Here is a 27640-nt window from a genome sequence, read left to right as displayed (position 1 = left end):
TGGCCCAGGTTAGTGTGTCCCCACTCTCCCCTGTGCTCTCACTCCATGACCCCATTCGTGCTCCCTGCCGGCTTTGGGGATGCAGAGGTTGAAATTCCTGTTCACACATTCTTGGCACCAGTGAAAAAGCAGCTACAGTTCTAGCTCACTGTGCATTGCTCGTACTCACAGCTTAAACACTGCCTTCTACTCAAAAGAACAAAGATTAAATGTCAGGAATTCACAGTTTTTATTCTCTTTCTTATGCCCACCCATCTTCCCCTGCCATCGATGTCAATGACTCAAAGTCCTCGCTGTACAGTCGCCTTTGCCAGTGTGGTACTCAAAGGGTTAACAAACCGTGGCCTCTTGGACAGATAAGACATAAGCTCATTCACCAGTAGGAACACGTGGACGGTTGTTATTACAGAACACCTTAGGGTTTCTTGTAGCGATTCTTTGGGGTTTCACCACAGCCGGTGATGTCACAGGAGAGAACATTGGGCTTCTTCCCCAAGCCGATGCTTCCCAAGAGATCGGGAAGCTCACGAGTGATGGCCTTCTCGATCTTGTCAAGGAAACACCCTCCCATGTAAGAACACTGCTGAGACAGCAGCTTAAAACTGGTGATGGGGTTGATGCCAAAGAAGTCCTTGTACGCCTCGCGGTTGGGGAGGTCAAATTTGCTGACATTGGTCTTTGCCAGAATGGACTTAAAGATAAAGAACTTGTCAGGATCTTCCACAATGTCCCTGAACACCAGTTCTCCATCACTAAAGAAGGTCATTTTGTCCTTGTAGGTCTGTAGATAGCGATCGACCAAAAGGGCGTGGATGCGCACCCGGATGGCGTGCTGGCGGATGAAGGCGATCTTATTTTCCATCCTGTTCTCAATCACCTGGTTGAGATCTTCCAGGAGCGATATCTCTTCTTTGAGGAACAGGTCTTTGTGGGTATCTGGGTGGTACTCATGGGGCCAGAAGGAGCTAACGTACACCCTGGGTGGCTCTGTGACATTAATGAGAGGAGCCAGGCTCCAGAATAAGGCACCGTAAACTCTCATGAGCTCCTGGGTGGCCAGGCTGTCGGCTTTGTTCAAGATGATTCGGATCTGAGACTCACGGCCCTTCAGCTGGCGAAACAGCATCTCTAGCTCCAAGCCCACATCCAGCTTCGTGGGGTCAAAGACAACGAAGATGAGATCAGCTCTGTCGATGAACCACTGGCACACGTCGTTGAACGGGTAACCTTGAGGAGAGGAAACAGAGAAATCCAACAGAAACGGCCAACACGGGATGAATCCCTTCAGGTCAAGGGATAGATAAACCTTGAGCCTGCTGTGTTTCGCGCCCTGTCTGGGTAGGACAAGGTGTGAGACACAGTGGACTTCCCGTGCTGCTTAGAACCTGTTTCTCATGTGCTAAAAACACTTCAGTGTTTCTTGGCACGAAAACCCGTCCCTGTGTGTCTGGGCCTGTGACTACATGTCTCCCTCAGCATCACCTCCAAATCTTCTTCCTCCCTGTTGCTGGCCACAGATTCCTGCTGCTCCTGTGAGCAGATATCAACTACATCACTTTCCTCAGTGGACACCAAGTGGGTCGAGAAGCCCAGCTAATCCGTCCTGGAATCCCAGGGATGCCAGGGGATGGGTCGGTGCTTCTCAGGGTCCTTCTGCAGCATCAGCCACTGGCAAAACCAGGCTCCAAGGGCATTAAATGCTGAGCCGAGTCAGACAATCAACATCCCAAGGAGTCCCTAGGAAACACCTTCCTAAAATGCCTCAACGTTGCACCTCCAAGCAGCAGAAACGGCTGCTTTAGCTGATGACAATCGCTTATGTTCCCCAGGACTCAGCTGCTGCTGCAGAAAAACATCACCTACCCCTCCAGTGCAAGACCTGTTTTGTAGCCTAGTGCTCTTCCACATTGTCCTTCATCTATTTTGTTGTCTAACATCATTGAGGTTGGTTTTTTGGGTTTTTTTGGAGTCTCTTAGATAAACCAAATAAACCCCTACCTCGTTCTTGCTGCTTGCGGTTTTCAATGATGCCCGGCGTGTCCACGAAGGTAACTCGCTCCAGCAGCTTGTGGGGCACCTCAATCCCTATCAGCTTCTCCAAGAAGTTCTGTCCAAACTTCTCCAGGGGTGAGAAGGAGCGGGAGCTGTCAGCAGCCATCACGATGCCCTCAATGGTCTTCAGCTTGGGGCCGTGCATGATGACGGTGAATTCGGAGGTGGTAGGTTCCGCCCCTGCCCAGCAACGAGAGGAGCAGCAGAGCTGTGAAATCCATGCTGTGCAATGGACATGACGGGGCTGGCCTGGAACTAGCCGGGGAGCTCAGGAGCATCGCTCGCTTGCCAAGAGAGGCTGGGGGAAAGGCAAGCAGTGGGGCCATGAAATTCTTGCCAAGCTTCTTGAAAATGCCAGCAGGGCTGTCTTCTGCAAGGACTTACGAGGAACAGGCCATATGAGGAGAGGCTGAGAGAGCTGGGGGTGTTTAGCCTGGAGAAGAGGAGGCTGAGGGGAGACCTCATTGCTCTCTACAACTACCTGAGAGGAGGTTGTGGAAAGGAGGGAGCTGGGCTCTTCTCCCAAGTGACAGGGGACAGGACAAGAGGGAATGGCCTCAAGCTCCACCAGGGGAGGTTCAGGCTGAACATTAGGAAAAATCTTTCACAGAAAGGGTCATTGGGCCCTGGCAGAGGCTGCCCAGGGAGGAGGTTGAGTCACCTTCCCTGGAGGGGTTTAAGGGACGGGTGGACGAGGTGCTGAGGGACATGGTTTAGTGATTGATGGGAATGGTTGGACTCAATGATCTGGTGGGTCTCTTCCAACCTAGTGATTCTATGATTCTATGACTGGTTGTTCTGGAAGTGGCCTGACTGCATAAGGCACCCTGGAGGACGTTCTCCTAGGGGCCCTGATGACCCTGCCACAGAGCTGGCTGCAGACATCTGCCCTCAGCTGTGAGATGACAGACGTGGGAGCAGGAAGGAAGGAAGGGGAATGGTTTTGCTCCTGGGAGGGTGAATTAATTGGTTCCACATGAGAAGGGAAAGGGGGAAAACAAGGGCAAGTTGGCCTTGTGACGTGACCACTGCTTTTGTAGCTGGGATTGGAGGCAACCAATGACAGGACTCGAGGGAACAGCAGGAAGATGCCAGGGGAGGGTTAGGTTGCATATTAGGAAGAAATTCTTCCCGCAGGGGGTGGTGGAGCCCTGAAACATCTCCCAGGGAAGCAGTGATGGCACTGAGCCTGACAGTATTCCAGAAGCACTTGGGCAACATGGTGCAACTGTTGGGGTTGTCCTGTGCAGGGACAGGAGTAGGACTTGATGATCCCTTCCAGCTCAGGACATTCTATGACTCTATAAGGCAGTGAGCCCCATGCTCCAGGATGGAGATGCTGCAGGGAGAGATGCCCTCCTGCATCCTGGGGAGAGTGGACATGCCCTGGGACATAGTGAGGAACATCTCCTGCCACATGGCACCACAGCCGGGCAGCACAGACCAAATCACAACCTCCCTGATGTAAAGAGGGGGATCAAAGCGACGCAGCTGGGAATCACTGACCACACGGATGCAAAAATGCAGGTGCCTGGTTGCCCTCAGCAGAGCAGAGAAAGAGCAGTAAGTGTGGTACCTGTGTAGAGCTGGTAGGGAGTGTCATCCAGCCCGAGGAGGTAGTTTATCATAGAGGATTTGCCGACGCTCCACGGTCCCAGGAATAGCACCATGGGCTTGGAAGTGATCTCCCCATCTGCAGAGAGGGGAAATAACAAGAGGAAGTGAAGAAACAATAGCCGTCGCTGCGGCGTGATTAACTCCTGGCTGTAACGAGCATCCCATCTGAGCGGCACGGCGATGCTGCCGGGGAAACAGCCACCCTTTTGGGGCCACCAGACACCCTTTTGGGGCCACCAGCCATTCATGAGCCAAGGCATCACCCAACGATGGGCCCTGGTGCCGGCAAGAGCAGGACAGCACCACGCTCTGCAGGAGACCCCACCTCACTGCAGCAAAAGTGAACCTTGTCTGACTTTCTCTGAGGTTTGGCTTTTCTTAGACTAGGGGAGGACTTGAAGGTCCTTTAAACCTTGTCTCGGTTAGGTTCTGGTTTAATCAAAGTGAGTTTAGGGCTGGCTGTTGTTTGAAGGCAGCCGCCGCAAGCACGGGGCAAGCGAAGGAGGTGGCCATGCTGCAACCAGGCAAATGCCTCGTGCAAAGGGAGCTGGCGTCGCTAGAGGAGAAATGCTACAGCGCGGTGCTTGGGAAGTGCAGTGTGAGCCTTGGGCTGGCTCCTTGCGTTGCGTGTCCACCACACCCTTGCAGGGATCTCCTCCTGGGTCGTGGCTCAAGCAGAGGGGCCCTGCCTACATCTGGGTTGGGTGTGAGGTTCCAGCTGGGCATGGAAAGGCAGGAGGAGAAAGAACTACAGTCCCCATCCCACACTCTTCAAGTCCTGGAGTTTGCTGAGGGGTTCAAGGAGTCTGGTGATGGGCCTAGAAGGGCCTGTCCCCATGCTGAATGATCATGGGAGCGTGGAGGTCCCTGCTCCAGGAGCAATCCCTGCTCAACCAGGACTTGTGCAGTCAGCCTGTGCCCACATTGCTCAGCCTCCTAGCCCCCAGGACAAGCAGCCATCAGAGCCAGAGGAGCCCCTGGCCCGTGCCAGCCCCCAAGCCGTGCCCAGGACAGCTGGGAGCCTGCAAGTGAGCTCAAGCCCGAGTCAGGTCAGAAATGGAAGTAAAAACTGGATGAGTGAGTTCCTGCTCGTGGGAACCTTCCCCATCCCTGTTTGCGGAGCAGCACTGATGTGGCCACACAAATCTGAGCAGGAAACAGTGCCAGGAGAGCCGTGGTGGAAGATGGCAGAGAGCAGAGCAAGCAGAGGTCACCCTGCCAGGGCATCACCAGGCACAGCCTGCGGGGCAGGTGGGGATGTGCCTGCCAGCAGGGACTGGCTTCCCCATCCCCGGCAACGGGGCTTGTGCACTGTACCCTCACCCCTATCCTGTGCTCAGCATGGGAGAGGGTCCATCCCACCGCTGCCAGGTGAAGTCCAGCCAGGGGAGAGTCTGGATGCCGCCAGAGGAGCGGGGAGATGCTGTCCCTCAGCGAGAGCTGAGCCTTCCCCCGTGGTCCAGGGCGAGGAGATGCCCTTGGGGAACCCATGCTGCCCTTTGGCCCAACTCCTAAGGCAGAGCTGCTTTCCCTGCAGTGACTGAGAGACCCTGCTCACATAGGAGCCAGCAGATTTCCAGCAAGCTGGGGACCAATCTCTAAAGTGAGGTGAGCTGCAAAGCCCATACGCTGCTGAGCTCCTGCTCTCCAGGTTGCCAGAGGGCACTGCATGGTGCCTCTGCACCCAACCCATCCGGCCACAGATGCAGGGCTCGGGCAGAGCGTGCCAGCCTCCTCCCACCTGCATCTGCCCATCACAGAGCCACCGTGTCACCACAGGGGAAGGGAATGCACTGGAGCATCTCTCACCCGTGCAGTTCAACCCTCCTTCCCAAAGCAGAGTGGCTGCATCTGAACCAGGGGGACAGCCCTGCCTGCTGCTGTTCCCTGCCTGTGAGCCGCGGGGATGCAGTGCTGTGTTCTCACATGGGACAAAAACAAATGTCGAAACCTCTGACTTTTGTTATTAATCATTCTTCTGTACCACTCCATCACTGCTGCTCTGTTCACTTGCTGGGTTTAATTGGGTTTTGGATGATGATGATGATGATGATTATTCCCTGTGATGTTGTGCCAGAGGCTCAAGGCGGGTCCCCGCGTGTTCTTTCGTAACATGTTCTTGGCCAGGCGTGGCTGTGTGAACACAGGCAGCCCATGTGCCCTGGCTCCGCTGCACATCCCCACCTCTGCCCCGCTGTGCTGAGGCAGGCAGAGATGCAGGCAGCCCCCTTGACAGGTCACTGACAGCTCCTTGAGCCCATCTTTACCTCTTGCTTTGGAAACAGGGTGCTGGCACCCCACGGGCTTTGCAGGCAGTGCCAGGCACAGGATCCTCACAGGCATCTGGGTAGCACAGCAGCTCCAAGGATGTGAGGCCATGCATAGAATCATAGAATCACCAGGTTGGAAGAGGCCCACTGGATCATCGAGTCCAACCATTCCCATCAATCACTAAACCATGGCCCTCAGCACCTCATCCACCTGTCTCTTAAACCGCTCTGGCGGAGCTTGAGGCCATTCCCTCTCGTCCTGTCCCCTGTCACTTGGGAGAAGAGCCCAGCTCCCTCCTCTCCACAACCTCCTTTCAGGGAGTTGGAGAGAGCAATGAGGTCTCCCCTCAGCCTCCTCTTCTCCAGGATAAACAACCCTCCTTGCAGGGAGCAGGGAGCTTCTCCCACCCATGGGGATGCTGTCCTGACATCTGTCTCTGCTATACCCCCCTGCAATGTCTGTTTAGCACAGATTTGAGTCACCTTGATGGTCCGGCTAGGGGAAAAAACACAGCTCTTGCTGGCTGCAGAGCAGGGCTGGCAGCAGCTCCATCACAGCAGCTCTCTCCAGCCACCCTGTGGCTGCTTGCTCCCAGCCTGCCTCCCTCCCAGCTCACGCTCATCCAGGCTCAAGCTCATCCCAGTTCAGCCAGGCATGTCCTGGACGCGCACCCAGAAGCACTGGCACGCTGATGCATCATCAGGCTCTGCCTGCGAGCAGGGCATTCCTCAAACCTTGCACCCCTTCATCTGTGGTCCTGCCTAAAATACAGCAGCTTAAAACGGCTTTTCCGAGGTGCCAGTTTGCAGGGTGGAGAGCATGCTGCCATCTGGCAAAGCACCTGGCAAACAAGGCCAGGAGAGTCCATCACATTAGGAAAAAATTTTTCACAGACAGGGTCATTGGGCACTGGCAGAGGCTGCCCAGGGATGGGGGTTGAGTCACCTTCCCTGGAGGAGTTTGAGGGACGGGTGGACGAGGCACTGAGGGACATGGTTTAGCATTTGATGGGAATGGTTGGACTCGATGATCCGGTGGGTCTCTTCCAGCCTGGTTATTCTATGATTCTATGGTTCTGTGATTCTGTCTCCCTCCACAGAGCCTGAATTTGTCTTGAATAGTTCAACTCTGGGGCAGGAGCAATTCAGATGCCCCATAAGTTTTTTTTTCCTCTAGAGCCGTGCCTTTCAGGGAGGTTTTTCCACATTGCTTGCATCACCGCTTGGCTGGGACCACTGCTGCTCTGGGGCTGGGATTAACCCTGGGCTGGGGTTTCACCCTCCTTGTCCCCAAGCCCAGCAGAACTGCCCGGTGTCACCTCCCATTGTGCAAGCCTGTCCCAAGGGTGCTAGACAAAGCGAGGACTTGGCAAAACCTCCTTCCTCTCCCGGCTCAGGCTGAGCCACGGACAAGAAGCTCTTGGTCTCAAACCACCCAGAAAGCCTAAAACACCTGAGGATTCTGTCCCCACAACGCCTACAATGCTGCGCCTGCCTCCTCGTCGTGCTCCCACACAGGCAGTGTGTGCGCGCGCCTGCAGCTAGAGATGCAGATAAGACCGCTATCGAAATAGGCTATTTATATCTGCAAAACCTCTCTGCTGCCGGCATGCTGGCACGACGGGGAGCCAGAAGCCCTCCAGGCTCTGGCAGGGATCCACTGTGTCCAGGGATGGGGTGGGGAGGAGCCCGTGAGAGCAGGATCCGGCAGAAGGGGCCGTGGGGTAGGACACGAGGGCTCTAAGATGGGATTTCCCTGCCCCATATCACAGCGGGCACATTGTCCCCGTGGCCCAGCACTTGGACCCAGGGAAAGGGTTGGGTGTTGGCTGGTGCTTCTCGGCCCATCTCCTGTTTCTCCTGGGGGGACCTGGCAGCTCACCCTGAGCAGGATAGGGAGGGAGAGGAGCCAGCTCTGGCTCCCAAGGGGCTGGGGCCGCCGTGCAGGGGCCAGCCTGTGTTCCTGGGACAGCTGCTACAGGCTCATCGGCTTAAACTGCAGCCGGGGGGATCAAGCGTGGACATATGGGACATGTTGACATGTTGAGGGTGACGGGTGGGAAGAGTTCTCCTGCAGGGTGGGCTATCTGCTGGGCTCCTCTGCTTCATGCCATGCGAGGAAGATGGACCCACAGGTCCATCACAAAGGCTTTTGAACCATTGCTAGTGGAATATCAATCATAGAATCATAGAATCACTAGGTTGGAAAAGACCCACTGGATCATCAAGTTCAACCATTCCCATCAATGACTAAACTATGTCCCTCAGCACCTCATCCTTTAAACACCTCCAGGGAAGGTGACTCAACCCCCTCCCTGGGCAGCTGTTCCAGTGCCCAGTGACCCTTTCTGTGAACCATTTTTTCCTAATGTCCAGCCTGAACCTCCCCTGGTGGAGCTTGAGTCCATTCCCTCTCGTCCTGTCCCCTGTCACTTGGGAGAAGAGCCCAGCTCCCTCCTCTCCACAACCTCCTTTCAGGTAGTTGTAGAGAGCAATATGCAGCCTCTTGAGTCTTAACCCTAGAGAGAGAGTGAGGTGTCAAAGCCTGGGCAAGGTGGGGATGCAGGGAGCCAAGCCTGGGACAGACAACGCAGCGACACACGTGCCAAGCTCCAGTAGCGCTGGGGACACGGGCTCCAGTGGGTGCCATGGGACACCAAGAACTGGAGACCGCTCAGTGCCTGGGAAGCGTGGCCCTGTTTGGGGCAGGTGAATAGGAAAGCTGGAGGCCAGCGAGGAGCTCGGGCAGCGCTGGCAGCATGCAGGTAGCAGGTAGAGATACCAACCTGTGTTGGAGCCCAGGGTACGTCCAGGGTAAGCTGTTAGCGGGGGACACGGGGAGAGAGAAAAGGTACTGTGAGTCAAAGGAGGGAGGCAGCTGCCTGGGTTTGACCCAGGCTGAGGAGGGAGCTGAAGACTGACCCTGGCTTCCTCGTGGGAAGGACATGCCAGCGATGGCCGCGTTCCCAGTGGGAGAGAAGGAGTTACAGCCTTTGAGCAAGGAGACCCACAGCTCCCACAACAAGCACTAAACCCCAGCCGGCCCTGGACACTGGGGATGTGGCTTGGGGGAGCAGCCCCGGGAGCGCTGCCGTGTTGGAGATAGCACCCCAACCCACTGAGAGGAGTTATTGCTTTCCCCAGCAACATTCACCGAGCAAATGGAGCCCAACAAGCCATGGTTAGGAGAGCAACCAACCCCAACAAGCGTCCTGGCCACCCCAGTGTTGTGGCTACCCACGTCCAGTCCTAGGGCGGCTGGCGATGGCAACGTGGAGGTCATTCCCTATCCAGGGACACTTGCTAATTGGCACATAATTAGGGTCACCAGCATGCACCGTGACCTGGTGTGACTTCCCTGAGCTAGTCCCCAAGGGTGGCACACAGGCAGCCCCAGCTGGAGCGTGTCCGCATCCCTGTGGGATGGCGGAGCAGGAAGGCAGGAGGGCGGCAGGCAGGGGAAAGGAGATGGCACCCGCCAGGCTGGAAGCAGACGGAGTGGAGGGAGTTATCTGGGATGCGCCCTGACAATTCAGAGTCTTAGGTTGCTGCTCGCAGCCGCAGCCCCGCCGGGGATGAGTGGCTCGCAATTACACGGGTGTTTTTGGGAGCTGCGAGGAGCAGAGGGGCTCCTTGGATTACACCGGCTGGTGCACGCGAGCGGAGTTGATGGCGAGGGAGACAAAATGGAGGGCGGCCGCGTAATGGAGGGGCGAAGGTGCTTGCGACGGCACCCCTCTATATTGGTTTACACCTCCAAAGGTCACACATATTCCATGACAGGCCTGTCCTGCTGCTCTTCCAGCTGTCCCGCTGCTCCCAGCCAGCTGAGCCAGCAGCTCTGCACCCTCCAGCCTCCCCACTGCCGCAGCGGGTGGGCTCAGGGGGAGAGGCTGGGGCATCTCTCAGCTCGCAGGGGCAACACCAATGCTGTGAACTCACTCAGGATGGAGGAACCAGCCAGAGGAAGCGGCTGAGAAAGCTCCCTCAGCCTCACCGTGCCCTCACCTGCCTTGCAAGGTCAGGAGGGCTCGCTGGGCCAACCCTCTAACTAATCTACAGGTTTCTCTAATTGCGCTGTAGATGAGGGAGTGGGAAAAGCTGGGTCAGTGGGTGTTAAAAGCAAACTGCTGGGCTTTAGGCTTCCAGGAAGGAGCTGTGTGTGCTAGAATGTGGTTGGAGTACCAGGCGTGCTTCAAGGAGCTTGGTGGCAGGAGAAATATTGCTGAGGACAGCATGGCCAGGGCTTCTCAGGGCTGAGCCGAGGGCTGCAGGCAGTGCAGTGTCTGTGTGCGTATTCCTTAGAGTTACCAACTCTGAGATTGCATCTGCCCTGCTGGGGGTGCCGCGTAGGGCACAACAGGGCGTGCTGGGCACTCGCATTGGTAGCGAGTCAGTCTGAGGGGGGATTGCTCCTCACGGTGAAGTGGAATAGGCCACAGATTGTTGTGAGATGAGGCTACGAGGAGTGCTGGGAGGTGCTGTCTGTGGTGAGTCCTGCTCAGGAGCTGAGTTTCAGAGAGGTCTTGGGTTGGGAAAACACAAAGGTTTCCTCTGGAGCTGGGAAAAAGGAAGTCAGCAGGGTCCTGAGAAGTGTTTGCTCCCTCCTGAAATGGAGCAGGGAGGTGGCTGCTTGGGCAGGGTGGGATGCTCTGAGCAAGGAAAGGGGATGGGCACTGGGAACCAAGGCTGAGGGCTCCATCTCTGGCAAAGGTTAGAGGCTGAGACCCCACCAGCTGCCTCTCTAACCCCAAATATTCTCCCAAGTGGTGCCTTGGGATGAGCTGACAGTAAATGCCGATGCTTGCACTGCCACCAACACAGACCAAAGCAGCTTGGAGAGAAGAATTGGAGACAGCTGCTGAAGAGGCTGTGGGGATGTGCTGTGAGATGGGACCACAGCTCATGGTGCTTCTTCACCAGGCATGTGGCAGCGAGAGGGGACAGGCCAGCCCCCTGGGTGGGTGACAGAGCAGCTGTGGGGTGAGGGGCTCTTGGGGCACCCCTCCTGTTCTGGCTGCAGCAGGACTTGGTGCTGAGACCCTCCCAGGTGCTCTCCCACACGGCAAGCAGATCCTGATCCCCAGGGTCTGAGTGGCAGCTTGGAGCAAGACAGGCAAAGGCAGTGACACAGAGCTGGCTGTGGGAGATGCCTAGAGGCACAGCCTGTGTTTCGTGAGACCTAGAAATGCTCCCTCCAGAACCCCTGTGGATTGGTGGATGGCATCAAGGGGATGATGTTGCTGCCATGTAGGTCCCCTGTGCTCCCTGCTGGCTCTAAGCTGGTGATGGGCTGGCTGGGCATGGAGATATTCAAGCCTGCTTACAAAATGCCTAACGCTAGTTTAGGAGTTGTGTTTGGGCTGCAGTGAGAGTGGCCATTAAACAGGAGTTCTGCTCTAAGGGGATGTGACCCAGGGCATTGCCCAGATGAACATGGCTGATGAACACGTCCAGCTGCTGAAGGAAGGTCTGTGCGGAGGGTATATCTGGGTCCTGCCTCTCCAGGAGGAAGGGCATGGCTCCAGGGCATGCGAGGCTGGGAATTTGGGGACAAGGAGGGCACCTGGCAGGAGGCTGGTGTGGCCATGCAGCCCTGGGACACAGGCAGCAGGGACTCCAACATCCCCTGCCTGCCCAACCAAGGCATAGGGGGTGTCTGTCCCTGGCTCAGGACAGGGCTTGACTAGGGGCTCCCAGGAAAGTTACTCTGGTGAATTTGGGCCTGAGCCATCTGTGCTTGGAATATGAAGCCGCTCACGTTATACGGGTCACAAGAACTTCCTGTGGTTTGTGAAGATGGGGACCAGGGCTCCCCTTTCTTCTGGAGGGACACGTGTACTGCTGGGGCTCAGCCCAAGCCAACGCTTGTGGCCACAGGGACTTGCTCACCTGATCCAATGTGTCTGGAACTGCCAAGGGGTGGAAACTCGAACTCCCAGGCTGAATGAAGGCTGCCAAGCTTGAGGGATACCCTGCCCACATGTGTCCCATAATGAGCAGGAAGGATGACAGCCACAGCCACCCCCAGGAACCTCCTCCCCAGCCTTAGAAGGTTCTAAGCTTCTCTGCCAAGCCTATTTTTTGGGGTCATGATCTCTGCTTGGCAGGGGTACAGGGCATTGATGTCGAGCAGGTGGAGGACCTGAAGCGGGCTGGGGTCAATGCTCAGGCTACACAGATGGTCCTGACAGCAGATGGGCTGAGGCAGATGCAAGAATGCCTGCCGCTGGGTTCGCTAGGGCATGTCCTTTAAGCCCAGCACGCTCATGAACTTCTTGGGAAGCTGCAAAGGAAGACAAACTGTCCAACCCTTTCCATGATCTGCACAGTTATCTGCATCCCAATAATGCGATGGTGGCAGAGAGCCCGTGCGGCATTACCTGTGATTTCATGCTGCCTCAGCTCGTTGTATCTGTAGGATTGCTCCAGGGGCTTGATGGAGGAGTGGTAGATCTTCCTCAGCCTCTGCAATACTCCTGCGGGGGCAGAAACATGCAGACAGGTGAAAGGCAAGCCCCGCACCCTGGCTGGATCCCTCTTAGGTAAGCTGCTGGGCATTCTTGACTCGGCTGGGGATCAAGAGACCTGGCCAAGATTTCAGCTGTGAGCCAAACTGTGAGCCAGTCATGCATTTTGATGCCCATCCCTGTGTTTCCTGCTGGGCACTGTCCCCATCTGCTGCTGGTCTTGCACGTGCCAGCAGCTGATGGAAGGAACCTCTCTTGTTAATACTCTTACTGCTTTAACATGCACTCAACACCCATGATCCCCAAAGCTCTCCACCGCAGTGCCAGGGATCCACAGCATGGCCCCTATGCTGCTGGCTAGGAGAGAAAAAAGGAGCTCGTTCCACAGCTTTTATCAATTTCTCACCAGCTGAGACTGCCTGTGGGGCCAGCAGAAGAAAGCCTTATAATGGCAAAAGCCAATAAATGATTGGAATAAAAATCCAAACCCTTTGTTACAGGTTGCCCTGTGTTTCTCTGGGGAGCAGCGTGGCCGGCTGGAGCTGATTCACCATCTCCATTTTCCACACTCTCTGCCCACCTAATTCTTGTACTCCCTTGGGGCTTTCTTTAACATACCTAAAGTGCGTTAACCCAAGAGCAGCAAAAGGGGCTGGTTTTGAACATACAGTGCTGCTGGGCTTACGAGAACTAAGGTTAAAACCCAAACACTCTAGGGAAGGGCAACCCCATCTGTGCTTTTGGTGCAGCAGGATGGTGAGGAGCCTGTCCTGCAGGGACAGCACAGACTGAAAAAAGCAAGGAAGATGTAACTTAGTGGCACCCAGCCCCCCCTCACCTGAGAAATCATCGGCAGGTTTCTCTTCGTTCAGCTTGAGGGTGCTCTCCAAGTGGGACCGGTCACGCTTGGTTGGCTCGCTGGTATCTTCAACCTCTTCTAGAGGAGAAAAGCAAGGAGATTTGTTACTGCTGAGGTGGGGGGGAATCCACACAGGCACTCACACAAGCTGCTGCTAAGGAAAGGACATGGGGGAGCACACCCCAAGCCTGTGGACCCGCCAGCTGTCTCAGCAACCACCGTTGCCTTTGCTTTCTCTTTCCAAAGGCTCCTGGAGGCTCAGCAGAGGTTGCTGGGGCTGTGACTGCCACGAGAAGCGTTGTAGGCAACTGCTTGGCTCTGGCAAGAGAAGCATGCCACGTCCTCCTGGGGAAGTGCAGGCTGGCCACTTGCAGGGAACGCAAGGGATGTGCCTGCAAGCGGCTCCAGGGCTGGGGCGCAGCATGAGCTCTCACGGCACCTGCTGCCCAGCCAGGAACCCCTGGCGCCTCCCCGGCAGCTGCAGCTCTCCCTCTCTGTCCCTTCCCCCTAGGAACTGTGCCTCGAGCCACAGACGTGAGGATGTGTGGGAGCTAGGGTTGACTCTTGGAGACCAGCCAGCCTGACCCATCCCAGCTGCCTTGCCTTGGCCAGTGGGGTCATTCTGTCCTGCTTCTCCTGCCTCTGCCCCCGTATCGGGTTGGAGCATTCAAGCACGGGGCTCCAGCTCTGTTCCAGGCCCTGGGAGCGTGAAGTAACTGCCTCCACCTTGGCTAAGCATGCTGATGTCCCCAAGACATGGAGACAGAGGTGTTCTTGCCTTGGAGATGCTGGCACAACAAGAGCCCCGAGCAGCTCCGAGTTCTTTTTGAGATTGGGAGCTGGACTGGGCTTTAGTGGGGGTTTAGGGACAGGACTGGGGACAGATGTGAGCTGGCTGACTGGGCCAAGCAGGGCACTGCCAAGCCCTGAGAACATATTGAGTGTCTAGCAGGTGTTCGGCTGAGGAAGACCTTTTGACTTGCCAAGTAAAGCCACAGAGACCAAACTGGGTTTCCCTTTCAGCACAAACGGGAGGTTTTTGAACTGGGATGTTACAGATGGAAGCATAAAAAGTCTCGGCTGGGTCTGAAGGTTGCTGCCCAACGTGTGGGCCTCAGTCCACAAGTGTTTCTAGGAAATCATGGTAGAGGGGGTCCCTTTTCTTTAGACGGCCTTTCACTGACCAAATGTGGCCAGAGCTGGTGCTTCGGCAACTTATCAGTCTGAATTAGCTCTTCACACCTTCCCCACTAGGTAAGGGCTGGTGCACAACAGATCCACCATGCAGCAAGAGAGCTGGTGGTCTGGAGGATCCTGAGGGTGGAGGATAAAGAGCCTTTAAGAGGTTTGCAGTTGCTGAAAGGGGCACAGGGGATGAAAATCTTATCCACGTCCACAGCTGAGGAGCAATCATGGGCTTAAAGTGGACCAAGGGAAATGTTGGGCAGTTTTGGTGTTGCTGCAATGAGCACCCACATTGCAGGTGTCTGTGGGCTCCTGCCTGCACCCCTGATGCCTGCAGCCGGTCCAGCCGTGCAGCGGTTAGGGGCAGGCGCGAGAAGCACAAGCATTAGGAGAGGGCCATGCACTAGACGCAGTTTAATGTGCCAAGCTCAGCTCTGCCGGGGGTTGATAGTTGGTCACTCTCGCCGCTACAGCACACGACAAGAAAAGACTCCAACCTATCTGTCTGTGCTGGAGCTTGGCAGTAGCTGGGTGAGCACTGTGGCTGGCTGGACTCTCGGTTTCTGGCACCGGTGGCTTGTCTACTGGGGGATCTTCTGCTGTTGGTGGGCCTTCTGTTACTGTTGGTGGGTCTTCTGTTGCCGGTGGGTCTTCCACCACTGCTGGTGGGTCTTCTGTTGGTGGTGGGTTTTCTATCACTGCTGGTGGGTCTTCTCTTGCTGGTGGGTCTTCTCTTGGTGGTGGGTTTTCCACCACTGCTGGTGGGTCTTCTCTTGGTGGTGGGTTTTCCACCACTGCTGGTGGGTCTTCTACTGCTTTCCTGCAGGGCAAGCGACGGCACTTGGTATGGCCATCCCCGTCTTCTCCCTTGCTGGCAGCTGCTGGTGGGTTTTCCACCACTGCTGGTGGGTCTTCTACTGCTTTGCCGCAGGGCAGGCGGCGACACTTGGTATGACCATCCCTGGCTTCTCCTTTGCTGGCAGCTGCTGGTGGATCTTGTGTTGCTGGTGGGTTTTCCACCACTGCTGGTGGGTCTTCTACTGCTTTGCTGCAGGGCAGGCGATGGCACTTGGTACGGCCATCCTTGGCTTCTCCCTTGCTGGCAGCTGCTGGTGGGTCTTCTCTTGGTGGTGGGTTTTCCACTGCTGCTGGTGGGTCCTCTACTGATTTCCTGCAGGGCAGACGACGGCACTTGGTATGGCCACCCTTGTCTTCTCCCTTGCTGGCAGCTGCTGGTTTGTCATGGCTGGTTTTGCCTGAAGCAACAGCCACTTTCTCCTTACTCCCTTCAGCTCTGTCCTCTGGCTTTGCTGGGCTGGCTTTGTCTTCTTTAGACTCTCCCTCCTTCTCGGGTTCTCCCTCCTTCTCGGGTTCTCCCTCCTTCTCAGGTTCTCCCTTCTCCTCAGAATCTCTCTCAGAATCTTCCTCTGACTCTCCATGCTCATCTTCTTCAGACTCCTCCTCCTTGTCATCTTCCTCTGAGCTCTGCTCTTCCGATTCCTCTCCCTCCTTGGTGGCAGACACAGTTTTTGGCTTCTGCATCTCCTCTTCCCCACGTTCTCCCTCCTTGGCACCAGTCTCCTCATCCTCCTGGGCAGGGAAACCATCCTTTGGGCTGGGCTGGTGGTTCTCTTCATGATGTGCACCCAACACAGCATTTTCCTCTGGACCTTGTGCCTCATCGGGCCCCTCCTGGCCCTCCTCCACAGTGCTGTCCCCCGGCTGGGTGTCCCCTGGCCCCGGGTCCCCACTCGGACCACCCGCTGGCTCTTCCTCCCCCTCTCCTTGTCCCTCGTCCCCAGCAGCGCCGGCTAGAGAGGTGTTGGCGAGGCTGCCATCCTGGTCCTTCTCAGGGCTGCCGTCAGCTGCCTTCTCCTCCAGCCTGGGCTCTGCAGCTGGCAAGGGGCTTTCAGCAGTGCCAGCGACATGATCCGTGCCGGGGGCACGCGGCTCTAAACGATGAGAACAGCTTGGTCAGTCTTACCTGCGCCGGCTACCAGGGCACCCACCGGCCCCCCGCCAGTGCCAGGAGGGCCCTGGGGCAGGGTTGTGGCCTTCACCAAGAGATTTAAACTCTTTCCTAAACCTTCTCTAGTCCCAGCTCAATTTTGTGGCCCTTTTGCAAGAAGCTGGGTACGAAGAGGTGGACGGGGGGGCAGAGCCAATGCTAGCAGGGGCCACGGCTGCCTGGGGCTGCCGCCCGCCACAAAGCGCTGCAGGAATGGGGCAAAGCACCCTAAAAATGGGAAAGGAGTGACAAAAAGCGTAGCTCAGTGGCTCACGGGCACTTGGCAGGTTAAAAGGGTCCTTCCCCAGCCCTGCCTTGGGAGAACAGCACCAGCCACATGGATGACCGGGTGAGGGGAAGGAGAAAGAGTCAAAGGGGAGGAAAGGGAAAGGAGCTCCCTGGCGAGGGACCCCGCTTTCCACGGGCAGGAGGGCACAGGCAGGGCTCAGGAGCTATTTATTGTGAGCATCCCTTCACTAGGAAAGCATTTGCCTCACTGTGCGGCTGGCGGGGACACAATGAGTTTGTTCTGCAGCCCGGGAGAAGCCATCCGTATTTTCCATAGGCCTCCAACTGCAGTTTAACATTAGTCAACGGGTGCCAAAAATAAAAGATCACCAGCTATACTGTCTCTGTTACAAACAGTTGCTGCTAGTCTAAATAATCCCCCGAAACGTCCAATGCCTGCATACCAGGGAAGCGTTTCAGAGGAAAATAATTCCTTTGTACTCCAGCTGGCAAGCAGATGCCAACCAGGAAAAAAAATGCTACCTCCACCCAGGCTGTGGGGAGGAGAGTGAGCAGCGTGGGGCACAGCCAGCTCCTCTCCTCTAGCTGCTGCCCCACAGCCACGCCGTGGGTCCAGAAATCCTGCAGAGCACCAGCAGGGCCAAGTTGGCCTCGGCAAAACCAGAGCTTTGGGGCTAACTGGGCTCGACCGTGGGCTTGTGCAGTGGCCAAGCACAGGAAGAGCTGAGCAGGAGCAGCACAGTGGCAGCCCCAGACCACCCTGTGCACTGCAAGCCAGGGATGCTGAGCAGGTGGTGGCATCTTTATCTGTGCCACAGACAGTGATGCCCCAGGGATGAGCTGTGCCAGCTGCAGGTGGCTGGGAGGTTTGGGGGGTGCCTCAGCCTGCCAGGACTTCCAGTCACTCGCGTGTGCAGCCGGGCACAGTGGAGTTGCCGCGGTCTCATAGAATCATAGAATCACCAGGTTGGAAAAGACCCACTGGATCATCAAGTCCAACCATTCTCATCAATCACTAAACCATGTCCCTCAGCACCTCATCCACCTGTCCCTTAAACCCCTCCAGGGAAGGTGACTCAACCCCCTCACTGGGCAGCCTCTGCCAGGGCCCAATGACCCTTTCCATGAAATATTTTTTCCTGATGTCCAGCCTGAACCTCCCCTGGTGGAGCTTGAGGCAGTTCCCTCTCATCCTGTCCCTGCCACCTGCGGACACCACCCTTTGCCCTGCCGAAATCGGATGCGTGGGTCACCCTTGCTCTGCCCTCACTGACCTCCCCTGTCCTTTGCTGCCATGCAGCTTGCTGGCTCCCAATTCAGTTCCCAGTCAGAGACGGGTTGTGGGCTCAAACCTCCCAACACTCTCCTTCCAATCTCCTTCCCGGGGGACCCCTCAGGGTTCCTCAGCCTTCGAAGAAGAACGTGATCTGTCTGGCTGCAAAGCCTCAGGTGGCCGGGGGCCAGCGTGCCCCTGCCTTGCCCTGGCAGCCTGGAGAGCAGCTTGGGTCTCCTGAGGGTCCCCTTGGCTGACGGGGACATGGAATTTCTCAGCTTGGCCCCAGAATAACTGGTCGTCTCAAGGGATGGGAGGAGAGTCCAGCACCTTGGGCACGCAATTTGTTGAGGGGTGGGGGGAAGCAGGGCTGTGCAAAGGAGACTTCGCACATCCCAGGGTCTTTGTCTGGGGTCTGCGTGTCCCCTCCAAGCCACCACCATGGCCAGGCACCACCATGAGAAATCCCTCAGCAAGAAAAGGGCTCCCCAAGAGCTCCAACTGGGACGTTCCTGCTGGCGTGCTGGTCACAGGCTTTATTTCCTGTGACCTTCAAGGTCTTATATAAAGTCCCCCTCCCCTCTTCACCTCCTTCTCCCTCCTGTTTCCCCTACATGGTCTCCAAATCCATCCCAAGGCAAATTGTGCTGATCTGCAGATGGCCGGCCGATGAGCAGCGAAATGGGACGAAGGTTACGGGCTTAACACCCTCCACGCATCCACCAGCAGCTAAAAATACAGCTCAGCAACTGTACGGGGGAATCAGAAGGAGCAGCTCGGCAGGGTGCAGACGGTGCAGCACCGTCCCTCTCGGCCGCTGGCCCCAGCCAAGGGGACAGGGCAAGAGGGAATGGCCTCAAGCTCCACCAGGGGAGGTTCAGGCTGGACATCAGGAAAAAATTTTTATGGAAAGGGTCATTGGCCAGCCAAGGGTGACATCTGCACCCAGGGCCCATCCTGCAGGTCCCCGTGGACTCGGGGAGGGAGTGGGGACAGCCACATTGTAAAGTGACACCGGGGCTCCCCTTGTTCGCACACTGCATTGTGCCAAGTGGCTAGGTGGCATCGGAGAGGAGCCCTCACCTCGCTCCCCTTGGGGACCTGACCTCCCACAGGGTCCCCAGCTCGTGCTCCCCCCAGTCTCACACACTTTCTCCTGCGGTGACAGAAATGGCGTGGCCAGCAGGGCCAGGGAGGTTATTCTCCCTCTGTACTCGGCACTGGTGAGACCGCACCTCGAATCCTGTGTTCAGTTCTGGGCCCCTCACCACAAGAAGGATGTTGAGGCTCTGGAGCGAGTCCAGAGAAGAGCAACGAAGCTGGGGAAGGGGCTGGAGAACAAGAGGAGCAGCTGAGAGAGCTGGGGGTGTTTAGGCTGGAGAAGAGGAGGCTGAGGGGAGACCTCATTGCTCTCCACAACTACCTGAAAGTGGGTCTAGAATCATAGAATCACCAGGTTGGAAAAGACCCACCAAATCACCTAGTCCAACCATTCTCATCAATCACTAAACCATGTCCCTCAGCACCTCGTCCACCTGTCCCTCAAATCCCTCCAGGAAAGGTGACTCAACCCCCTCCCTGGGCAGTCTCTGACAGTGCCCAATGACCCTTTCCATGAAATATTTTTCCTAATGTCCAGTCTGAACCTCCCCTGGTGGAGCTTGAGACCATTCCCTCTCGTCCTGTCCCCTGTCCCTTGGGAGAAGAGCCCAGCTCTCTCCTCTCCACAACCTCCTTTCAGGTAGTTGGAGAGAGCAATGAGGTCTCCCCTCAGCCTCCTCTTATCCTTTCCAACCTAGTGATTCTATGATTCTCTGTGTGCCGCAGGATGCCATGGCTGGTTTATCCCCAGGAAAAACCCATGCAGAAAGGATAACGACGGCTTCCAGAGGCTGAACAAGGCCCTGCTGTGAGGTTTCTTGCACGTGGCCACGTGGAACGGCAACGCCACAGCACGGAGATGGATCCTCCGGGAGGAACAGCCCCCAGGGCCAGGGCAGGGGCCAGCTAGGAGGGACAGATGGGCACAGGTGGCCCTGCGAGGGACGCTCGACCCCTCCAGCAGAAATAGGAGCCTTGAGCCAGCGTGGGGCCAGCGATGCGTGGCGCCGCAGGGATGGGTTTTCACACGCCCCCTTCTCCTGCCTGGATCTTGGAAATGAGATGGGGAGTTACCCAGTGGCTCCTGCAAATCCCACTCTCCCCTTGTGATCCTGGGGATGTGCAGGGATGTGCTGGGAAAGGGGTGCAGCGCCCAAGGGATTACAATGCTCTGTGCTGCTGCCAGCCAGTGCTGGAAAAAGTAAATCATGAGAGATTAGCGCCGTGAGCCTGATGTTGGTGCAGCCAGGAAACCTTCCTAGGTGGGAGGCAGGGCCAGAGGAGCCCAAAGAGGGGGCCATGCCCCTCACCTGGACTCAGGCCTGGGCACTCTATCCTTGCAGCCCACCCCATGGCACTTGGCATCTCCTCCTTACTCTTCCCATGCCTCAGTTTCCCATCCTGTGCCATCGCGGCAGAGCCCGGTGCTGCTGCCAAGCCCTGCAGAGAGGAAGCACCTGATGTTTTATCACCCTTAGGCAGCTCCGCTAGCCAAGGCGCTGCTGTTGGCAGGCAGGAACCCAGCTCTGGCACCAGTTTGGAGTCATCCAGGCCGACACCATCAGTGACTGGGAGAGGAAAGCATCCCAAAGGAACTCAACAAGCCCAGAGGACACAAGCATGAAAGCGGACAGGAACAGAGTTGGCTCTCTAGCCCCTCATGCACTTCAAAACTCAGGATGACTAACCACAGTATCCCATCCCAGAGGATTTGTGATCCCAAGGCACCAGCACAAAGCAAATATCTCCCCATTTTTTTCATGGAGAGCCCAGCAGGGGGGTAGGAAACAGCTTTGTCAGACTAACGAATAGCCTCCTTTGTGGAGGAGATTTGAAGTCTAGCTGAATTTTTTTTTTTTATTTAATTTCTAAGAATAGTTGGCCAGAACCGCATGATATTTTGAGTAAGAAAGGTAAAGAACCCCTGCCAGGATGCACCAAAGGGATTAAAACTAGGCTCAGAGATTTCTAAATATAGAGATGGAAATGGGGAATCACTTCTGCAGGGTGGAAGGAAACCTGAACTCCAGACTTGCAGAAGACACCAAGATCAGGGCAGTGGAAGGTAAAGCAGCCACCACGGCCTGGCCAGAGGAGATCTGGATCCATAAGTGAGGGGACAGTGAGAAAACATCATACATTTCAGCACGGGCAGATGGCACACTGCACATCAAGGAGCAATCTACCCATGGTGTCCTTTGTGGGGTCCACAGCCCAGGGGAGATGCTGAAGGACCTGAGGGAAGCACTGTGCCATGGTTAGGGCTGGAGGAGACCCTTCCTCCAGAGGACGGGCTCCAGTGATGTCATGCTGGTCCTGCCACCAGGCCTCTAGCAATGGGAGACTTCGCCAACCCACCTTGGGGCTTCCCTGGTGGCCACAACAGACATCTTCCCTGCACTCAATGTGAATCTTCCTGGCTGAAGAGTCCCCATCCTTGTTCTTTGGTCATCCCAAGGGTTCCTGGTCAACAGGGCAAGGCAGGAAGAGCCCTTGGACTTATCAAGATGGATTCTAATGCCTGATGAGCCCTTGTCCAACAAGTTCCTCAAATCTTTGGGAATGTCCAGGCAGAGACACTACATGGCCATGCCAGGCAATGGTGCCTGGGTCTGGGGGTCTCATCCCTGAGCCCAACAGCAGCACAGGGTATCCCAATTGCGCTGGGATGGGGCTGTGTGGCTCCAAGCCCGATTCCACATGTGCCCCAACCAGCAGGGAGGCGGGGAGGGTTGATCCAGGTGCCCGGCTGGCACTGGGGCCGTGCTGCCGGTGCCAACACCCCAGCCTGGCTCGGGGTGCCCGGACGGAGACTCCCCAGCCCCTCCGTCAGCCTCTGCCGGCACACGAGCTTGCTGGCTTCCTCAGGCTATCGCTTACAAGGGAGATGTCCCTGCAGGCTGAAAATAGCTTGGCAGAGATGCCAGGACCCGCTGCTATTCCTGCGGTGCTCAGGAAGGGCAGTTCTGTGAGGGATTCGGTCACCCTTGCACTCATCAGCTCTCCGGTGAGGCTGCACCCCCAGTGGGCACAGCTCAGCGAGTGGGGACATGGCAGGGACAAGGGGACACGGCAGGAGGACAGCACAGTGAGCCCTGTCCTTGGGTGCAGCACAGCCCTCCGAGCCCCAGATCACCCCACGGGGACCCACCGGAGCTCCTGTGCCACCAAGGCTGTGCCCGAGAGAGGTGTCCTACACGGGACCAAGGGTGTCTGCTGGAACAGACGGTCACAGTGCAGCCAGCCTGCTGAACTCAGTCAACACTGAGAGAGCTGGGACACCCACAGGGCCTGGGATCTCCTCCAGGAGAGGTGCCAGGGGTGGGACAGGTGACCGAGATCTGTGCGTGGCCGTGGCACCCCAAGCCCCTTGCCTCATTGTGGCCGTGGCAGCCAAGGTATAGAATCATAGAATCACAGAATCACCAGGTTGGAAAAGACCCACAGGATCATCAAGTCCAACCATTCCCATCAATCACTAAACCATGTCCCTCAGCACCTCATCCACTTGTCCCTTAAACCCCTCCAGGGAAGGTGACTCAACCCCCTCCCTGGGCAGCCTCTGCCAGGGCCCAATGACCCTTTCTGTGAAATATTTTTTCCTGATGTCCAGCCTGAACCTCCCCTGGCGGAGCTTGAGGCCATTCCCTCTCGTCCTGTCCCCTGTCACTTGGGAGAAGAGCCCAGCTCCCTCCTCTCCACAACCTCCTTTCAGGTAGTTGTAGAGAGCAATGAGGTCTCCCCTCAGCCTCCTCTTCTCCAGGCTAAACACCCCCAGCTCTCTCAGCTGCTTCTCTTGTTCTCCATCCCCCTCACCAGCTTCGTTGCTCTTCTCTGGACTCGCTCCAGAGCCTCAACATCCTTCTTGTGGTGAGGGGCCCAGAACTGAACACAGGATTCAAGGAGCGGTCTCATCAGATGTTCTGATCTCAGAGGTGGAGCCCACCCCATGTTAGAAGGTGACATGTCTTGGGTGACAGAGCCCATCTCCAGCTGTCGTGTGATGGGAACCATCCCAAGATGCCACGAGGACATGGTGACGGAGCCCTTCCCAAGGCTGAAGCAGCATGAAGAGCTCAAGGGATGACAGCCTGCACTCGCTGTCAGCAGGAGGGGTGTGTGCCAGCCCTGCAGAGCCCTCTGTACTTGCTGTAGGAGGGTGCCAGGGCTTTCCCCAACTCCTCGTCCACGTGGGAGGAGGTGACAGCCCAGCCCAGTCCCACTCAAACTCGTGATGCCGGGGGGCACACATATGGGCTCCCCAGGGAGAAGCAACGGAGCACGTTGGCTAGGCACCCGCCTCACCAGCGTCCCCATGGCCGTTCAGATTTGCCGTAGCCATTTAGCCTGGAAGGGGTGGCCGAGGGATGAGTGTGGGGAGAAGGAGACCTCCCCTGGCAGGAGAAAGGACAGAGCAGTGGGTGAGCACCCTTGTCCTGAGCCATCACCCCATCCTGCCGTGGGTGCTGGTTCCCACCGGGGCTCCCGGCCGTGCCAGGGAGCATTGCCAGCCCCGTGGGCCGTTTCAGCCAGGGTGCACGGGCACGGACATGGGCCCTTCCCACCCCTCTGGCCTCTGCAAGAAGTGATGGGGTCTCAGCAGCCACAGGCATCATGGAACCCTCTGGGACTGTGGCCCTAGCATCCTGACGGGATGGTGCCTCACCAGGAGCTCTTCATCCTCACAGCCGGCCATGGGGAACCCCAGGGACCCAGCTGGTTTCCCCATCCAGGAGTGTCACGTCTGGATGGGGGAATCCACCTCTGCACAGCCCTGTGTGTCCCTGTCCTGCCTCCCCAGAGGGACACCTCAGCCACAATCCCAGCTGGGCGCAAGCAAACTCCAGCTGCATCTGTTCTACCATGTCAGGCAGTGACTCTCCATGTCCGCGCTTAGCCACTATGCACAAAAAAAAGAGCAGCTTTCCCCCAGAGATCCCTCAGGGGTGGAGATCAGGATGGTTAACCTGGCCATGTCCATGCACTGGAGAAGCTACCCCAAATCCTGCCCTTGCCCCAAGGACCACAACCCCCCACAATGCGTTGTCAAAGCCCTCAGTTCCCCATTGGTCTCCTCAACCCTTCTGCTCACCAAAGGAGGGTTAAATGGGAAGACAGGCCTAAAGGTGGGGAGACAAACACCCCTCAAACCTCCTGTTACACCTCAAAGGAGCCTGGGTCTGAGAGGCCAGCTTGGTGCCAAAGGAAAAGCAAAACTCATCTTGTGAGCCCCACTGGTCCCCATGGAGCAGAACCGCAGGCAGGAGCTGTGCCACCGCCTGCACTTTCCCGCAAACCCGCAGAACAAAGGCAAAATATGGGACCTCCCTCACCCTGATGGGCAGGAGATACAGCGGGGGACAACTCGGGGGGCTCCAGCCACCCCCTGGAGATCCCGGCGTGGCTACAGATCCCAATGTGCCTCCCGGCCTCGGAGCCTCTACTGAGATGGGTGATTGATGGGTGCCCAACACTGTGCCCAGTCCCGAGCCATCACCTCTCGCCGGGGGCTGCAGCGCAGCTGCTATCAACCTCCATGCCAGCCAAAGTTGGGCCGGTGGTCGCCCACCACAAGCCCCCAGTGCCGCACGGGGCCACCAGCTCAGTCCATAGAATCATAGATTCACTAGGTTGGAAGGGACCCACCGAATCATCGAGTCCAACCATTCCTATCAACTACTAAACCATGCCCCTCAGCACCTCATCCTTTTAAACCCCTCCAGGGAAGGTGAATCAACCCCCTCCCTGGGCAGCCTCTGCCAGGGCCCAATGACCCTTTCTGTGAAATATTTTTTCCTAATGTCCAGCCTGAATCTGCCTGGGCTTGAGGCCATTCCCTCTCGTCCTGTCCCCTGTCCCTTGGGAGAAGAGCCCAGCTCCCTCCTCTCCACAACCTCCTTTCAGGTAGTTGGAGAGAGCAATGAGGTCTCCCCTCAGCCTCCTCTTCTCCAGCCTAAACACCCCCAGCTCTCTCAGCTGCTCCTCTTGTTCTCCAGCCCCTTCACCAGCTTCATTGCTCTTCTCTGGACTCACTCCAGAGCCTCAACATCCTTCTTGTGGTGAGGGGCCCATCCTGTCCAGGCTGACACCAGCCGCGCTCCTACAAGCCCTTTCCATTCATCCCATCTCCAGGCTCAACCCGCAGCCCCGCAGAGGTCACCCCGCTGCCGGCGAGGTGCGTCGCTGGCCCCAAACCCCTTTTCTTGACAAGAATGGTCCAAGATGCCCTTAAAAGGCCAGAACTCGGCGGGGCTGGAGGTGCTGGAAGGCGGCAGCTGCGGTGCCCGCGCGCGGGGCCGTGGCGGCACAGGGCCGGGGGGGCCGCAGGAGCACAGTGTCCCCTTACACGGCTGTTTCCATACTTAGCTGCCCCTCTCCCAGCAGTGTGGCCGTCGGAGCCCAGCCAGGCAGAGAACCAGCCCGAATTAACTCAAGGGCAAGCAAGGGTACCGGCAATGCCGCCCCACCAGCTGGGGACAGGGGTGCTCAGAGGGGATGGGACAGCTCAGGAAAGGGGGTCTGGGGGTGCTATCCCCACCTTGGGTGGGAAGGAAGCTCCCAGGATAGGGACTCACCCCATCCTGGTCCCAATACAGGGTGTCCCAGCACCCTGGTAGCACATACACCTCCCCTAAATCCCCGTACAGCCCAAAACGAAGCCACCTCTGCACCTTGGGGACACTGGCAGCAGCACAGCCCCTGCGCCCACTCTTGTTCTGGGGGGGACGCCAGTCTGCACCCCCATTGTGTGTCTCTGCATCTTTCGGGGTGACTCCGCAGTCCCTGCTGGGGACGCAGGTGGCAGTGGCTCTGCTGCACCATCCTGCTCCTGCAACCCAACCAGCCCTGGGGGTTCAGCTGGGCTCACCAGGCACCCCAGAATCCCCCCTGCACTCACAGCTCTGCCAGCACCTGCAGCCCCACAGGGATCCACAGCCCCACTGAGCACCCATGGCCCCACAGGCACCTGCAGCCCCACAAGCAACCGCAGCCCCATGGGGACCCATAGCCCAGTGGGGATCTACTGCCCCACTGAGCCCCATGGGGACCCACCGCCCCATGGAGACCCATAGCCCAGTGGGGACCCACTGCCCCACTGAGCACCCACAGCCCCAGGGAGACCCACAGCCCCCTGGAGACCCACAGGGACCCATAACCCCATGGGGACCCATAGCTCTGTGAGGACCCATAGCCCTGTGGGTTCCCAAAGTCCCCTGGGGACCCATAGCCCCATGGGGACCCACTGCCCCACTGAGTCCCCCCAGCTCCATGGGGACTCTCAGCCCAGTGGGGACCCACAGCTCTATGGGGACCCCCAGCCCCACTGAGCACCCACAGCCCTGTGGGGACCCCTAGACCCCTGGGGACCCACAGGGACCCATAACCCCATGGGGACCCATAGCCCTGTGGGGACCCACAGCCCCATGGGGACCCATAGCCCTGTGGGGTCCCAAAGTCCCCTGGGGACCCATAGCCCCATGGGGACCCACAGCTCCATGGGGACCCTCAGCCCCACCGAGCACACACAGCCCTGTGCCGACCCACAGCCCCACCGAGCACACGCAGCCCCGCAGGCCCCGAAGCCCCACGGGGAGCCTGGCGAGCTGCTGTACCTGCGGTGCCGAGGAGCAGGAGCGAGGCCACGCAGCAGCAGAGCAGGTTGAGGCCCTTCATGGTGGCTGCCAGGAGCTCCCTGCCGCTCGCTGCCTCTATTTATACGGCGGGCGCGGGGCAGGGCAGCTGCCGGCACAGATGCTGCCACCACCACTTGCCCGCTCCCAGGGGGCCCTGGGGACGGGGATCGATGGCAGCGCTGCAGCACCAGGAAGGCTCGCGGCAGAGACGGGATAGAATCATAGAATCACCAGGTTGGAAAAGACCCACCGGATCATCGAGTCCAACCATTCCTATCAAATGCTAAACCATGTCCCTCAGTGCTCCATCCACCCGTCCCTTAAACCCCTCCAGGGAAGGTGGCTCGGGACACCTCCTGGCATGGGGACCCTGGCGTGGCACTGATCACCTGGGGTCACCGTCCCCGTCACCGCATCCCGCCGCCATGGGGTGAGTGTCCCGGAGCTCCTTCAGACCCTTGGCAGCCCCGTTCGGGCAGGAGCAGGACTTCGTGGAGGAGGGAGAGGCGAGCATAGGGTCACTGTGTTGTCCCCCATCTGTCCCCAAAGTTGGGTGGCCCCAGGCACCTCATCCTGGGCTGATTTTGGGGACCCTTGGGCCACCGCTGGCCACCAATGCTGGCTGTGCCATGTACCCCAAAGGCAAGGGGACATGTCCCCTCCGTTCTGGCCATGTCCCCGGCACCACACAGGCTGTATGATGGCAGCAGGAGGTGCGAGGTCACCAGGTTCCATCACACTCGCTTGCAGGGGACGGCCACTCCATGCTGTCCCCAGAGCCTGGCTGTGGCAGAGGGCACGTCCTCAGCACTGCAGGAGCAACTCTGGGGAGCCCTGACCCAGCTTTTTCTTGGAGCGGGAGCCAAACTGGGAGAAAAACAACGCCCACCCATCCCCTAAACCCGGCAAGCACGGGGAGACC

General features: G+C 57.6%; 1 protein-coding gene across 2 annotated transcripts; it reads right to left on the bottom strand.

Moving 5' to 3' along the window:
* Nucleotides 1–210: 210 nt before the first annotated feature.
* On the bottom strand, nucleotides 211–26922 carry SRL (sarcalumenin). Of its 2 annotated transcripts, XM_069870096.1 has the most exons (8): nucleotides 26698–26922; nucleotides 14951–16405; nucleotides 13248–13346; nucleotides 12323–12418; nucleotides 8726–8758; nucleotides 3629–3745; nucleotides 1999–2232; nucleotides 211–1227 (listed from the first exon to the last, which is right to left on the bottom strand). In XM_069870096.1, exons 1-8 carry the CDS (start codon nucleotides 26756–26758, stop codon nucleotides 416–418), a joined length of 2907 nt encoding a protein of 968 aa, XP_069726197.1. In that variant the 5' UTR covers nucleotides 26759–26922; the 3' UTR covers nucleotides 211–415. The 2 variants fall into 2 exon arrangements, with proteins under 2 accessions (XP_069726197.1, XP_069726198.1); XM_069870097.1 differs by lacking the exon at nucleotides 8726–8758.
* Nucleotides 26923–27640: the final 718 nt, after the last annotated feature.

The sequence above is a fragment of the Phaenicophaeus curvirostris genome, chromosome 16 (assembly GCF_032191515.1).
Source record: "Phaenicophaeus curvirostris isolate KB17595 chromosome 16, BPBGC_Pcur_1.0, whole genome shotgun sequence".
NCBI classification, from domain to species: domain Eukaryota; kingdom Metazoa; phylum Chordata; class Aves; order Cuculiformes; family Cuculidae; genus Phaenicophaeus; species Phaenicophaeus curvirostris.
The sequence above is the reverse complement of the archived record's forward strand: the minus strand, read 5'-3'. Positions and strand labels throughout refer to the sequence as shown.